General features: G+C 36.4%; 1 protein-coding gene across 1 annotated transcript in view; it reads left to right on the plus strand.

Annotated features, from left to right (window-relative positions):
* The window catches only part of slc24a4b (solute carrier family 24 member 4b), a 32,969-nt gene that overhangs the window by 13,207 nt on the left and 2,419 nt on the right, over positions 1-17,343 (plus strand). Inside the window, exons 3-16 of the mRNA XM_043218624.1 lie at positions 7,926-8,002; positions 10,427-10,501; positions 10,689-10,773; positions 10,841-10,944; positions 11,790-11,864; positions 11,965-11,990; positions 12,071-12,124; positions 12,462-12,553; positions 13,910-14,079; positions 14,554-14,695; positions 15,277-15,443; positions 15,522-15,636; positions 16,868-16,980; positions 17,073-17,138. Of these exons, the coding sequence (XP_043074559.1) occupies positions 7,926-8,002; positions 10,427-10,501; positions 10,689-10,773; positions 10,841-10,944; positions 11,790-11,864; positions 11,965-11,990; positions 12,071-12,124; positions 12,462-12,553; positions 13,910-14,079; positions 14,554-14,695; positions 15,277-15,443; positions 15,522-15,636; positions 16,868-16,980; positions 17,073-17,138 (1,361 nt within the window). The remainder of the gene's footprint in view (positions 1-7,925; positions 8,003-10,426; positions 10,502-10,688; positions 10,774-10,840; positions 10,945-11,789; positions 11,865-11,964; positions 11,991-12,070; positions 12,125-12,461; positions 12,554-13,909; positions 14,080-14,553; positions 14,696-15,276; positions 15,444-15,521; positions 15,637-16,867; positions 16,981-17,072; positions 17,139-17,343) is intronic.

Genomic DNA, 17,343 nt, shown 5'->3' on the forward strand with positions numbered 1-17,343 from the left:
CACATATATATATATACACACACACATATATACACACACATATATATATATATATATATATATATACACACACATATATACACACACACACACACACACACACACACACACACACACATATATATATATGAAGAAATCTACATAAATGGAGAATTTCAAGATACAAACTCAGAATTGCAATAAATGAACAGAATTGCAGGAATTAGACAGAATGAACCCTAACAATAAACTAAAAATGACTCAAATAGAAATTTTGAAATAGCGATATATAAATTCAGAAATACATACAGATACTAATATACACACTATACAAACATAAACACACGTGTTTATATTTTTATATATGAATGAAAAATAATAAAGCCGGAACGTCTGAATTGTGAGAGAGACAAAGCCAGCATTATTTCTCATTCTGTGAGAAGCAGGCACACACACACACACACAGCCACACGCTGGTCACCCTGCACCCCGACCTTCAAGGTCACGCCATCGATATATATATGATATCGCCGATGATCCCGGCGTCAGCGCACTAGATTAGATTAGATTAGATTCAACTTTATTGTCATTACACATGTACAAGTACAAGGTAACGAAATGCAGTTTAGGTCTAACCAGGAGTGCAATAAGCAGCAAGTGCAGGATATAGGTACAAATATAAATATAAAACAAAGATGATATGTGATATGTACAAGTTAAATTACAGATGGGAAAGGGAATTTACAGTGATTATGTGTAAACAATTTACAGATCATTATGTACATAAGAAAGAGCAGGATATACAGGATATATAGACAATTTTACAAAGTATGTACAGTGGATATGTACATACATTTACAAAGATATATACAGTGGAGTGCAATGAATGTTAACAGTGCATTTTTGTAATTTTTGTTTTTAATGGGTGGGTGGGGCAGACATCAGTGGGGTAGAATACAAATATAGTGAGACAGCTCAAGTAAACGCTGTTTTCTACTTTTCTAGTCCGGGGTATGCCGGATGGCAGCGTTTGTGAATGAGAAAACAATACTGCGTGCTCGCGCAAACAGTGTTTCTTCTGGATGTCCTCAATGGATGAAGTGGAGTTCCTGTGATGCGCTGGGCAGTTTTCAGCACCCGCTGAGACAACAGCCAGCAGATTAGTTCGTTAGGATGCTCATTGTGCAGCGATAGAAGTTGCTGAGGAAGCTGGCTTCTTAAGTTTCCTCAGAAAGAATAAAGCTGGTGAGCCTTCGACCAGGCTGGAGGTGTTGGTGGTCCAGGACAGATCCTCCGAGATGTGGGTTCCCAGGAACTTGATGCATGAGACAGGCTCACAGCAATCCCATTAATGTGGATGGATCATGTGAGCCTCTTCTCACCTTCCTGAAGTCCACCTTGGTTTTGGTGGTGTTAAGGAGCAGACCTTGTCTTTGCACCACATGGCCAGATGCTGGACCTCTTCTCTGTAGGCAGTCTCATCGATTGCTGACGACCGTTCATCATGAGTGTCATCTGCAAACTTGATGATGGATAGATCCAAACACAGGATGATCGTGGGTGAAGAGGGAGCGCTCAGCGCACAGCCTTGGCGTATTGTTGAGACAAGTGTGGAACAGGGCCGACCTAACATGCATCTGGTCAGGAAGTCCATAACCCAGTTGCACAGTGTGAAGATGATCTGAGTGGTGCTAGAGGGTATGACCGTGTTGAATGCTGAACTGAAGTCAACAAACAGCATCCGTGCGTAAGTATTTTTTGTTGTCCAAGTGTGTGAGTCACAGTGCAGTGCGATGGAGACTGCATCCTCAGTGCTCCTATTGCCTTGATAGGCAAACTGGTGTCCAGTGTGGAAGGCAGAGAGTCCTTCGACAGGACTAGCTCAAACAGATAACGATGCGTGTGTCTCAGGAGAGCACACTGGGCTAGAGATTTTGGCACTCACACACACACATGTAGGACACACATTACACACTGGAGAAACACACACACACCACACACACACAGATGACACAGCGTGCGATGCTCACACACACACACACACACACACACACGCATGCATGGATACGCAAACACGTTTAGGGAAACCGGATCAGTTCTGTTTCAGTTCACACACTGCAGCTATTGTACGCAAAATATGCACTTCACTGATTGTGGGAAATTGCATATATATATTTGACTATTCTTGCATAAAATATGTATGCACTAATTTCTGTGTTGCATGCTACAGTATAACATCTGTGTCCAGCGTAAAGAATGGAGGTGATGGGAAATAAGTGGAGAAATACAAAAAATAAACAAGAAATACACAACTTTGTAGCAGTGTAGTAGTGATGTATTATATTAAGAATAAAGTCAAAGTGAAAATCATCGTATAACTGTTCTGGATTTTTGATTCATCCTCATAATATTAGTAATTTAATATTTCAATGGTAACTGAACTGAATTAAGTTTAGTATCATTTATACTCATGCATATACTTATGATTGCATGTCATTGTGAAAAATATCAATGTTATTTCCTATAAACAATAAAGAACATAAAGCATACAGAACATCCAGTAAATATGTAAATAGATGAGTACGACAGCAAAGACACGTTAAACTGATCAAAAATGAGAAGATTTTCCATTTCTGTTCATCAAAAAATCCTAAAAAAATGAACGCATCGCATTCAGCATTCAGCATTATTAACATATTTTTGAGCAGCAAATCAGCATATTAAAATGATTTCTGAAGGATCGCGTGACACTGAAAAATGCAGACTTACATGGCAAGAATAAATTACATTTTAAGATATTTTAAAGTAAAAAACATTTATTTGAAATGATAATATTTTACAATATTACTGTATTCGAATCGAATAATTGCAGCATAATTTTGCATTCCTACAATTATAATTTTTTTTTTTAATTTTATGTTTTTTTAGAATATAACTTTAGAATAGTAGTTTTTTTATGCATTGCATGTGGCAAAAAATCCATAAGCTTGCTTTAAATAGTAAATGTTGACTGGCTCCAGGGCACTCGGTGTCCTTTGCTTTATTGAAAATGTGCCCATAAAAAACACACTGCCTCGTTATAAAGCTGTTTCTGTTCAGTCATGTTTTCATACTGTCTGGATTTCACTGTGATTAATGTAACTCTAATTACGAGTTTAATCACATTAACATAATCACCGTATTCGGTGTCCATGAGCTCCGGTTTAACGCCGCTGCTTTAATCACATTATAAAGGTGTATGTACATTTTAAGTGTGAAAACGGACAGATGAAGCTCTAATTGTGGCAGACGAGTTACAGAAGAGTAGTGTTGATGCGTTCCCTGCAAAACTAAGAGCGCACTCTTAATGAATCCGTTGCCTGAAATGAAGCATAAAAGTCACCTTCACCTGTCCAGAAGTTTAATCTATATGCTGCTATTCTTAGAGACGGCTGAGGAGAGACGGTGTTGACTCATGGCGAGGGACGGGCTGCTTTTTGCATGTTCTGGCATGTCTAAAGACGTCCTGCTGCCCAGAGATTATCTGAGAGGCCTGTGGAAGTCAGCTCTGGTTGGAATAGCATGCTATCATAGTACTTTTTGCAGTATGTATGAATTTATCTGAAAAATACTGTAAAAAAAAAAAAAAAATAAATAAATAAATAAAATATATATATATATATATATAAATATAATAATATATAAATATAAATAAATATATAAATATAAATAAATATATAAATATATATATATATATATATATATATATATTATTAAAAAAAAAAATATATATATATATATATATATATATATAAAATTCCCTGTGAAAAAAAATACGTTAACAACATTTTTGGTTTTACGGTTGTAGTTTAAATTTACAGTTAAATACCGTAATTTCATTAAATGATATAATGTTAATACGCCAACCTATTAAAGTATTGAAATCTGTTTTGTACCTTTGAAAAACACCGGTAACCACCTAAAGCAGGTGGCGATGAGAAAGTCACGTGATGAACCAAAGCAGCTTTTAAATAGTAACATATATAGAAGGTGCTCGGGGTCATTCACACAAACACTGAACACCGTCACGGTGAGACTCGAACTGAAATATGCAATAAACGTTAATTTAACAACATTACATGTAACATACAACCATAATAAACATAACTGATAAGACAAAAAAAAGAAGAAACATTATGATTTTAAAGAAAAAATATCAAATTCAAATTATATTTGAAATGCAATGCAGGGAATTCTGGCCGTTAACTATTTATCAGGTTTTTACTGTAGCATTTTCAGTTTTTTTTAACATAAAATTTCATCGAATTTCTGTTATTTAGAAATACATTTAATATAAACATTGTTTGTAAATATATAGGTACACATACACACACACACAAACACATATTACTTACACAAAAACATTTATTTTGAATGCAATTAAATAATATTTAATCGTATATTCATTGCATTACCTTTCTTCTAGTTTTAATTTGGTATCACATATATCAGATTTTTTATTACAATGTCATTGAGCAAACATTGGCTCATTCAATCAAGTTTTTTTTTTTATGAAATACATTAAATGAAACACATGCTTTAAATACAATATATTTATTTATTTTACAAGATATTGACAGAAGCATATTTCATTTAATTTTCTTTTAAACTGCTCGTCTCATCGTTACTATTTCTGTATATTTTCTCATGAATTATGTATCTCTAACAACATTAAGGTCATGGGTTCGATTCCCAAAGGACTGTATACTTTGCTAAACAGCAATTTACACGTTTTGGCAATTTTGTCTGCATTGCAAAGAAAAAGCATGCTGCACAGTGTATATACTGTATTGTTTTGACAGCAGCGCAATGCATTAACAACTATGCAGTTACACAGCTATACAACGTCGAAATAATGGTTAAAAAATAACGAGCACAGTCACTGCATGCCGTTTGTGTTAAAACATCATGCATAAAAGCTGATCGAAAAATGTTCAAAATGATAACGGCACGGTGTTCGCTGTTTCACATGCTATTTTTAATAACAGCAGGCAGTGTACAGTACACGCTCAGTAAATATGAAGTCCCTCTGCTCGAGTTTACACACGGTTTCTGACAGCCGAGACCGAAACACTCGGTTCTGGAAGTTCAGTTGTTCTTCGGATATCAGTGATCTTTGTGGAAAACATCGGAGAACAAAGGATGTCAGACGGACGACTCATGCAAACCGCTCTAAACCTCCTGCTCTGAGTTTAGTCATATTTGATGGCATTTATCTGTCTCCGGTCCTTCTAGCGATGAGCTTGAAATCTCTCTTCTCTTTACGCGTCAGCAACTTATTCATGAATAACTTATTAATTCCTCCACTTCTGGGTGTGTTAGATAAAAAGACGTGGTGGTTTTGAAAGATGAGTTGAAGTTTTTGAAACTGATTTCTGATTAAAGGGATGCTGCTGCTGTAGTATAACACACAGTTCCTAGTTCACTGCATCCATCTTAAAAAAGAGGAACAGAGACAGAGAGAGAGAGAGAGAGAGAGAGAGAGAGAGAGAGAGAGAGAGAGAGACACACAGAGAGAGAGAGAGACAGAGAGAGAGAGAGAGAGAGAGAGAGAGAGAGAGAGAGACAGAGAGAGAGAGAGAGAGAGAGAGAGAGAGAGAGAGAGAGAGAGAGAGAGAGAGAGAGAGAGAGAGAGAGAGAGAGAGAGAGAGAGAGAGAGAGAGAGAGAGAGAGAGAGAGAGAGAGAGAGAGAGAGAGAGAGAGAGAGAGAGAGAGAGAGAGAGAGAGAGAGAGAGAGAGAGAGAGAGAGAGAGAGAGAGAGAGAGAGAGAGAGAGAGAGAGAGAGAGAGAGAGAGAGAGAGAGAGAGAGAGAGAGAGAGAGAGAGAGAGAGAGAGAGAGAGAGAGAGAGAGAGAGAGAGAGAGAGAGAGAGAGAGAGAGAGAGAGAGAGAGAGAGAGAGAGAGAGAGAGAGAGAGAGAGAGAGAGAGAGAGAGAGAGAGAGAGAGAGAGAGAGAGAGAGAGAGAGAGAGAGAGAGAGAGAGAGAGAGAGAGAGAGAGAGAGAGAGAGAGAGAGAGAGAGAGAGAGAGAGAGAGAGAGAGAGAGAGAGAGAGAGAGAGAGAGAGAGAGAGAGAGAGAGAGAGAGAGAGAGAGAGAGAGAGAGAGAGAGAGAGAGAGAGAGAGAGAGAGAGAGAGAGAGAGAGAGAGAGAGAGAGAGAGAGAGAGAGAGACAGAGAGAGAGAGAGAGAGAGAGAGAGACAGAGAGAGAGAGAGAGAGAGAGAGAGAGAGAGAGAGAGAGAGAGAGAGAGAGAGAGAGAGAGAGATTATATTATAGATAGATTAGATTTTTAGGTTTTAGACAAAAAGTATATATATTATATATATAATCTATCTATAATTAGCAATGTCTTTTTTTCTAACAATTCAATTCAATCCCATTCTAGTTGTGCTTTTCAAAATACAAATTGTTGCAACCTTACAGAAAATGCCGTTTTCTATATAACATTTCATTCTTTTTCTGGAAAATGGTGGTATAATTTTCATTTCTGTTTGTCATTTTTCATTTCATTTTCCTGCTATTGCACGTTTATAGCTCACAATTGTGATAACGTTTCATAATTTTGCAAACATATCCTGCAATTATGCGTTTACATCTTTCAATTCTGATCTAAATAAACCTTGTTTTTGGCCCATGGTTGAAACAACAATTTATATTTATGATCCCTTAAGCTCTCTCATATTTATTATTATACGGTGCATTAAAAGATGATTAGATATAGATACAGTACAGTACTAGTAGTACAGTATTGCACGCGCAGTAGAGGATTATACCGAATATAAATGAATAAATGTTATTATTATGTTATTAGTTTTAATGCCTCGCGCTTCTTCTGGGATATTGTTCGACTCTGATATCAGATCACTCGAAATAATAATAAAAAAATGGCCGTGGCTGTGAACAGACATCTGGCTCATCCCGTCATATTTTATTGATACTGGTTTTATGAAGCGCAATAACTGAAAATGCATTGAAAACACCGGGATATAATAATCATGTTACAAGATATTGACACAGAGGCACCAGAAGCAGATCAGTTTGTGTGATTTGTTCTGTTTGCTCGGGTTTATCCGTCAGTCTGTCGCTTGTGTTGCTTTCTTTCCTCAAGCTGTTACACTCTTTCTTTCTCTTTTGGATGACTGATGACGGTTATGAAAATTCGTTTGTTTGTTTTCTGGCATGTATTAAATCACGTCTGACGTTATTAGTCAGGCTTTATGTTAAGATGCATTTACTTAAGGAGTAAAAATAGCGAAGATATTAACTCTTTTGTTGTTGTTGTTGGGATTGAATTGAAAAAAATCAGCGTTACAGATTTACAGACACTTAATAATTCTCCTTTTTTCCCCCCGAAAACAATATTTAATGTTTTTTTTAGTTTAGCATCTCAAACAAATGCGCCTTAACTTTACAGATTAATTGATATTTTGAGATTTATAGGTGAGTAAATAAGCTTTTTCCATTGTTACGACAATATTAGAAAATCTGGAATAAAGCAAAAATCTAAATATTCAGAAAATTGCGTTTTAAAGGTTTCCCCCCCCCCAAAAAACAAGCCCCAAGCAATGTATATCATTAATCGAAAAAATAAATGTATAATAAAATGTGCATATATAAGTATCTTCATGCAACACATCTTTAAACTGATATTTCTGCCAATATATATTTTATATATTTTATAATTATAATATCTTTTATATATTTTTGGCTGTTACCTGTGCTACTAACGACTGCTTCAATGACATTTACATTTAAAAAAAAATACTAAATTAATATAATAGCTCAAGTCATTTGGTTTAAATGCATCTTGCAATGGAAAAGAAGCTCTATTTTAGCAGTTTTTAATCCAAACCGGTCCCAAATGCATGACTTTAAATGCGTGTTCTTGTATTTTTAATTTTTTTTTACAGCCATCCATGAATTCCCAGATGATATTTTCACCAACGCTGAGAGGAAGAGCGGTGGCGTGATGCTGCACATTGTGGCGGTAAGAAGGTCCATTTATCTCGCAAAGTGCATTTAGGAAATTGCCTCGCTTGAAGTCGGTGGGTTATTTGATCCGGGGGTTGCTTTTGCGCAGAACTTTGGTGAATTCGGTCACGTTCGTGATCTTAACTCCGGCTCGATTAAAACCAGCCTGTGGTGACGTAACGCTCTAATGTTGCACAAACAATCACGGCGTGCCTTGAGCGGGGTTTCTGTCCTTTGGTGCCCTCTTTGGCTGGAAATGATGATCTATCATTTATAATGTTTGTTACAGTTACTCTTCGTGAAGGGTAGCTTGCAAATCACCCCTAATGGATGTCAGTAAGTTTTATTGTTTTTTATGAAACCGATACTAATATATATTCATTATTATTTTGGCTCATCACTTTTATAGACGCTCGGTTGATTTCGTTTCTAATACGCGCCTTTCTTCAGGTTAGTGAAAAGAAAATATATATCTATTATTTCGTTAAACTGTATCTAATTTGAAAGACATTCTTCACGTCTTTTTAAATAAATCTTCACGTACACCAAACATTTAGTTTTATTATTGTCTATATTCCGAATCCCAGCAGGATTTGTTTATATATCATTCATCTTGTTTATGTTACGTTTTATGCCTAATGGTATTTATTGAGCAATAAAAAGACAAATCTAAAATCCCCTTAATAAATACCAACAACTCTCCTTTGGAAAAAAAGGTTTAGATCTAATATTAATGTTTCTGTTCTGGCAATATATGCAAATTGGTGCATATTTAACTCAAAAATTATCATATTTAATCATATTATTTAAACTTGTAAGACAACTCAGCTAGGGAAAGTATTATCATATATATATATATATATATATATATATATATATATATATATATATATATATATATATATATATATATATATGTATACCAAATTAAAAAATAAAAAAAAAAAAAATTAAAAATATATGTGTATTACATAATATATATATATATATATATATATATATATATATATATATATATATATATATTACATAAATGAATTATTTTGTAAAAACATAGATTGTATGCATTTAAGTTCTATTTTTTATTTAATTTTTTTATTTTCCGGATGTCAGTTGTTAGAGGTCAAACCATATATATTGTTGTCTTAAAAGACTATAGCACATAAAAACAGCAGATTTGATTACGAGGATGGAAAATGTACAGCTAGTTTAGTCCCCTTTCTAAATAAACAAACCTATCGTCTTATCTCACGGCGCCGTCGTCATCCTCGTCGCTGAAGGTCATCGTAGCGTCTGCTTTGGTTTCAAACGGTGGCTTGCGCTGGGCCTTTGCAGTGAATGCAGATGTGAAGCCAGAGGTTTGTATCAGTCGGGCCCGGAGAGCAAGGACACGCTGCGCATGCGGAAGAGGGGAGACCGACGGCCATGATAAACGGCTGCAAGCTCTCCGTTCTCAGGGGCTTTTGAGGTGTGTTTATTTTAGGAGACGTGAATACAGGCACGCTGGGTCAACAGGTGACGTACAGCGAGGTCAGAAACGGAGCGGAAGCGTTGCAGGCTTACGGTCCTGATGCACATAATCACAGTTCTGCTTCGGAAACAAAAGGCGGTACTGTAATAGAGTTTCCTTTTAAATGCCCTGTTTTTTTGCTCGCACTTTATATCAAGTGGCCTTAACCACTACGTGCTTGCATCAAAAAATAGGTACAATGTATATATTGTGCTTATGTTGTATTGCAAAACACTGTTGTATAGCAGCTATTGAGGTGGGATACGGGTCAACAGTGCAAGTATTACTGATATGAATTACAGATGTAAAAATTAGAAAACATGTATAAGTGCATTAAATGATTAATTTAAATGTTAGTACATAGTTGCACAGTTATTTTTTTTAAGTAGCTATACAGCAGAGTTACCTTTAACTGAAACTAAAAAAAAAAAAACAAATTTAAAAATAAACTAAATATAAAAATAAAACCTGTAATAGTATATATCAATAATACTGTAGACTGATACTAGAGTATTTAATGATATTTAATTAGCTTTTATTTTTTATGTTAGTTTTAAATTTGAGCAATTTTGAGTTTATACTTTTTTATCTTTATTTTGTATGTCGATTTTAGTTCTTAAACTTCTTTCAAGGCAAAATTTCACATTTTTTTGTAACACTACACCAAAGCTGTTTTTTACTACCTTTTTCAGATTTAAGAAATGTTTGCATTTTAACATTAACACGTTATTTTAGCTTTCATTTAGTTGGTTAACAGAAACAACACCGATAACGTTGCTAGTTAAACCGATTCTAACTTTGATCATTCGTTCCAGAAATATTAGATAAAAAAAAAAACGTTTGGGTTCATAATAAATACGCTTTGGTGTTAAGGAGACATGAATTAGCTTGCATTTGAGGTTTCTACGGTCTCCTGTGCTCTTTTTGCAGGCTCTCTACATGTTCCTGGCCCTGGCGATCGTCTGTGACGACTACTTCGTGACGTCTCTCGAGAAAATCTGCGAGGTAAGTTTGTTCAGAAGCGAATTCCCGGTTGATCTGAGTAATACCGCGGTACAATGAGAGTTCTTCCTCTGACCCACTTTGAGGCTCTCAGAAGCTCATAAAACATACTGCTCCAGATCTGTGCGCTGTTTGTGCCAGAGGCTTTTGTTGGATGTGAACCGTCTGCCGTTGTTGTGTTGTTGAGCAGAAGCTGAATCTGAGCGAAGATGTGGCTGGAGCCACGTTCATGGCAGCGGGGAGCTCAGCGCCCGAACTCTTCGCCTCCGTTATCGGTAAAGCCTCACAATCGCCCGCGCAGTCGTCTCCCTCTCTTCTTTCTCTCATCGCGTCTGTTTCCAGGTGTCTTCATCACTCACGGCGACGTCGGAGTCGGAACCATCGTCGGATCTGCCGTCTTTAACATCCTCTGCATCATCGGAGTTTGTGGGATCTTCGCTGGACAGGTGTGTTCGCCTTGAAGGGCATCGGTGAAGAAGACTTTGTGGTCCTTGGTGATTCGCGAAATGCACGTCAATGGCTACCGTCACATACAGCCAAAACGAAATCAATCCCTGTGGCTCTTGATGATATATCAAGGTCTTACGAAGCGAAATGATCGGTCCGTGCAAGAGGCTGAACATCATCAGCTGTATCTCTAGAGCTTCATGAATCTGGTCGAACGGTTCACGGACTAAACTGTCCGAGAGAAGCACAGATCCGCAAGTTAATGGTCTTGACTCTAAAAGTAGCATTTATATACTGTCATGTTTAGCATGTTTGCATAAACTGGCGAATCAAACTGTCCAGAAGAACCAATTCATGGAAAATAATCAGTTCCACATGAGCAAAATCATCTATATGTAAGATATATGAGACAATAAGACGTCAAATAACCTCAAAAACACTTAAATAAAATGGTTCTTTGATGGTTCCATGACATCCATGAAATCCACAAAAGGTTCTTTATAATGGAAATCGATTCTAACCGATTTTAAAATGTTTTTCACACTAAGAAACTTTACCTTCCATTCGAACCTCGACCCTGTTTTTGTTCAACATTAACAGCATTTTTTCATTTTCTTGGCTTTAATCGTTTGCTTGTTCGTTTATTCGCTCATTCGAGGAGAAAAGGTGTTTACACGAAATGCAGTTAAAAATAAATTCATTTTTATTTGGCTAGAGGCCTCCGCCTGAAGCGCACACGCGCGTAATGAGGTTGAAGTTTTGGGTTCCGCGTTTTGTTTTCTCCGTTTGTAAATCATCTTCACGACTTGACGTATTTAACGGCGGTCCGTGTTGTTGTCTGCAGGTGGTCTTACTGACCTGGTGGGCTGTTTTCCGTGACTCTTTCTTCTACATATTGTCTGTAGTCGCCCTAATTGTGGTGAGTCTCAAGTGAATGACAATTCGTTAACAAATTCCGTTAGAACTAGACCAGAACGGAACTGACGATCTTTTCGTTTGTCTTGTCATGTGACGTCAAGTTCATCTATGATGAAAAGATCGTCTGGTGAGTCTGAGTTTTTATTTTCCTCTCTTCTCTGGTTTTTGTAAATTTCCATCTGACGTGGTTTTGATGTTGTGTTTCAGGTGGGAGAGCCTGGTGCTGGTGGTCATGTATGCCGTATACATCCTCATCATGAAGTGAGTTTATATTTAGTAAAGACAGCTGTTATGTGACCGATTGTTTTTTCAATTGAAAATAAATGCTGTTCCTTTGAAATTTCTGCTCGTCAAAGGATCCTGAAAAATAAAATGCATAACAGTTTCTTCAAAAAATATTGAGCAGCACACCTTTTTTCTCGAACAGGAAATCCGAATGTTAGAGTGGTTTCTGAAAATTCAGCTTCGATCGCAGAAATAAATGACGTTTCACAATATATTCAAGTAGAATGAACACAAATTTGACAGCATTGCTGTTCTTTCGGTATTTTGATGCAATTCTCTGGAAGAAAGCTCTTGTTGTTTTTGCCTGCATTAGATTTAACGCAAGCATGCAGAAGTTCTTCATGAGACGAGGAGACAAGAACGTGGCCAATGGAAACGCAGCGGCCGGCAGCGAGCTGGAGGACGGTAAAGACAGTTTAGACTGTAACTGGGACGATCCGACTGTACCGCTGCTGGGGCCAGGTAAGACTAAACAGACAGGCTTCAAAAATACAGACGAAAATGATCATAATCCATAATTCCATACCCGTCTCGGCCTCGATACAAGTATGAGGTCCTCTGGTTCCACTGGTCCTCGGTTTTTGAACAAATGTGGTAGAAAACATCATACAAAAAGACACAGTGACTGATAGAACCATAACGTTTAAATGTTCTGCAAGTTTATAATTATAGTCAGTTATCTCCAAACATCTGAATCTAAAAAATTCCAGGGTGTCTTCATGTGCATGTATTTAATATGAGAAATGTTAATCGTACACGCAGTAACTTGAATGATGTTTTTACTTACTAAATGATATGGTTTAAATATAAAACATGAAATTACATTATTATTATTATTATTATTTTGAAGCTCGTGAAAAAATACATGCTTTATTAAAACACAGATATTGTCATTTTTAAATTCGGATATACCTATATGTCTACTTTTATTAAACAATTTAGAAATGTTGTGACTTAAATAATGTTTTCCATTACTAAATTACAATAATATGTTACAATTTAATATATTACATAAGCAGAAATGTCAAAGTAATAAATATATACAAAAATTAGTTTATTAAGAAAATATTATAAAATATATATATATATATATATATATATATATATATATATATATATATATATATATATATATATATATATAATTTATTTATTTTATTTTTTTTTAGCATTTTTTTTTAGCATTTTTACCAGTAAGATTTTTATCATTTAAAATATCAGATTATTGTTCACTTAAGAGTTCAGATTATTATTCATTAACTTTGGTTGTGTTTAGTGATTTTTAAAATATATTCCTTGGCCATCTCGACCTTCTCGTTTATTGTGCATGCTCTGAACAGCACTTCTGTCCAGTTTTATTCTGTCTTTGTGAGAGAAACATCCTCCTGGTTCTGTATTGAAGCAGATCCAGTGTGTTTTCCAGCTCTTGAGATCTCAGCACTTTTCCTCTTCCTGCTTCTGTCCGTCTCTGATTGAGAGGTAACGTCACTGCCTCATCCATCACTTCTGCCTCTTTCTTCCCTGCCGAGTTTTTCACTTTTTCGTCATTCCTCATCATCCTGCCCCTGGCCTCTGTATCTTCAAACTGAACTCTGCCTGTTTAGTCTTACTGAACCTTTCTGCTTTTACTGCACACTCTTTATGCTTCTCTGAAAATGCATACAAATGAGTAATTGTCTCATATAAACATGGTATACTTTTAGAGTCATTCCTGATATACTCTGTTTGTATTTCATGGATATTTATTTGGTCTCTCTCAAGTCAAGTCCAGTAAAGTCTACAGTCGAGGTTCGGTGGTCATGGTTGATGAAATCATCAACGCGAGTCCACCAAATTACCGTTTCCCTGAAGCCGGTCTCCGTGTGATGGTGACTAACCACTTCGGACCCAAGACTCGTCTGCGCATGGCCAGCCGTCTCATTATAACAGAGGTACTAAATTGAAATAAATTAAATTAAACATTTCAATACAATAAATTAAAACATCGGAATAATATATTAGTTACAATTAGTGTTGAAAACGGCTAAAAATGTTTACTATCAGCCATTTATCATCGGTTTATCAGTACCAACCAGACTTTTAAAGGAACGCTCCCACAGAATGAATAAGTTGAGTTTTACCGTTTTTGAAGCCATTCAGCCGATCTAAAGGTCAGGCGAAAGCACTTTTAGCATAGCTTAGCATAGATCATTGAATCCAATTAGACCAGTAGCATCAAGTTAAAAAATGATGAAAGAGTTTAGATATTTTTCCTATTAAAAACGTGACTCGTGTAGTTATATCGTGTACTAGGACCAGTGGAAAAGCAGTCAAACTCAACTGTTTAACTCTAGGGAGTTGGAGAATGAGCCTATTTCTCCTTTAAAACTGGTGCAGGTCTAGTAAAGCGTGTTTGTTGTGTGTAGCGTCAGAGGTTGGTCCAGTCGGCGAACGGTGTAGAGACGGCTGTGGTGGACGGCAAACCAGACATCGAGAATGGAAATGTGCCCGAAGACAAAACAACTGAAGACAAAGAGAGTGAACTCACCTCACCGTTCAGATTACCAAGTGAGTAAAAGGGAGTTGATGCTAGCTTTCAGAAGACAGTGTTTGTGCCAAAACCTTGCGTTCAGTCTTTTTGTCAGCTTGTCTTTTTTCAGTTCGCACAGGTTCAGGTGTTTTTTTTATTAGATTTTTGTATAGTTTTGGTCAAACATATGATCAGCCAGTTCCTACAACACATTTAAAACTAACTACATGCTAACTATAATATGTATTATATATATATATTATATATATATATATATATATATATATATATATATATATATATATATATATATATAATATATATATATATATTTATATTTTATAAAAACTGAGTAGGAAAAGGACTGAATCCGGTTTGTGTTACCGATGTGGTAAAACGAGAGATTTACAAGCAATTTTTGTAGGCGGTCGTTTTTGACCGGGTCAAAAAAACAGTGGAAAAACACAAAAACGATGAGATTTTGCAGGGTTGGGAAGCTGTTGCGCCTGAAAAGAAAATCAATTTGACAGGAACACGACACGAGGGTTAAAGGAGCGGTGTTAAAGGAGCAGAAAAAATGAGTTTATAGTTTGTTTTAAAACAGTATGTTGTGTTTCAGACGGCTGTATGAACACAACTAAATGGCTGATCTCTTGGCCGTTGCTGCTGATCCTGTTCTTCACCATCCCAAACTGTGCCAAGTCTCGCTGGGAGAAATACTTCATGCTCTCCTTCATCCTCTCCACCGTCTGGATCGCTGTCTTTTCCTACTTCATGGTGTGGATGGTACGTGCCTCACGTCCGTCGGTGGCTCTCTCCGGTCAGGCTGTCTTGGTTTTGGTGAATCTTTACTCTGTCTTGTAGGTGACGATCATCGGATACACGCTCGGCATCCCCGATGTCATCATGGGCATCACGTTCCTGGCGGCGGGCACGAGCGTCCCGGACTGCATCGCCAGCCTGATCGTGGCTCGTCAAGGTAGAGCGATCGCACCATTCTGATCAGTGAAACTGGTTCGGGATGAATTTAACATGAAATACAGACTGGTTTACGTTCATGTGTCTGATCAAAGCGCTGCAGCACTCATAATGTGATTTCCTGTTCCCGTGTCACTATCAGTCACCTCAGACATGCACTGCATCTCAATGCTGCCTGCCCTGTGCAGAACACAACTCTTTCTGAATTCTCTTTTGACTTTTATTAGTATTAGATTCATGTTACACTGAGGTATAAATGTGTCCAAAAAGTGTCATTTCTGGCATGAAATTTCATTTTTATAGTCCATGTTTTTGAGCCAGTGCCTCGGGATTCTTAAACAAAAGGACCAATATTTAAAAACCGCTAAATTAAATACATTATATATAAAAATAATGATAATTAATATTACTGTATTTTTTTTTTTTTACATTTAAACTTTTTTGTAAAATGATGTGGCTGTATTTGGAAACACTTTTGTCTGCTTTTCTGCTGTTGTGCTGAAGTTTAGCATTTCTATATACATTTCTACACACTCACACACACACACACACACACATATATATATATATACATACATACACACATACATATATATATATATATATATATATATATATATATATATATATATATATATATATATATATACATACATACATACATAAATATATATATATATATATATATATATATATACATTTAACTATTAACATAATTAACATATTTGTTAAAATGTTTGTGTATATATATATATAGACATACACACATGCATACATATATATACATATATATTTGGTGTGTGTGTGTGTGTGTATATATATATATACACAAACATTTTAACAAATATAATTTTTAGTTAAATGCAGATGATTTTATATTTTTTATTTCGTGTTTTTATTAATTAGTACATTTCTGAGTACACAATTCGTCTTGTCAAATGAAAACAATTTTTTTGAATGATTTTTCTTCTTCTTACGATTCTTCTTATCTATAAACGACTTATTATAACAATTACGTCGATCATCTAAATATACTTTTGCACTTTGCGGCTCCTTTATCCTCCATTTAATTTCTTTAGTTTTGCATTGTCGTTCTTTCCGTCAACACTTTCCCCTCCGTCTTGCTTTCCTTAGCAACTTTAATCGTTTTCAAAGTCATTTTTTTCCGTTGGGCTTACATCACGACAAGCCACGTTCCCGTGAGTCGGCATCGCTTGTTCTTGTTTCTGCAGGTCTGGGAGACATGGCCGTGTCCAACACCATCGGCAGCAACGTCTTTGACATCCTGGTGGGGCTCGGCGTTCCCTGGGCGCTGCAGACGATGGCAGTCAGTTACGGATCAGTTGTAAGCGCGTCCGGAGATCTGTTGTAAGTGTGCCCGGGTTTAACGGCAGCGCCGGGAGCTGACCATGCCGTTTCCTCTGACGCTCTGTGCAGGTGATGATAAACAGCCGGGGACTGCTTTACTCTGTGGTGCTGCTGCTGGGATCCGTCGCTCTCACCGTGAGTGCATCAGCCGTTCTCCTGAGACTCGGTGACTCAGATGCAAGCTGTAGGCTTCTTCTGTGAATTTCCCAATTAATTCTGGAATAACGGTTTTAATCGTTAAAATAAACACTTGCGTAAGTGTGGAGGCTATTACACGTTTATGCAAACGGTAAATATGTCAAAGAATAATAACACAATAATCAGTTAATATATAGTATAA

Source organism: Puntigrus tetrazona, chromosome 20, assembly GCF_018831695.1.
Source record: "Puntigrus tetrazona isolate hp1 chromosome 20, ASM1883169v1, whole genome shotgun sequence".
Taxonomy (NCBI): Eukaryota; Metazoa; Chordata; class Actinopteri; order Cypriniformes; family Cyprinidae; genus Puntigrus; species Puntigrus tetrazona.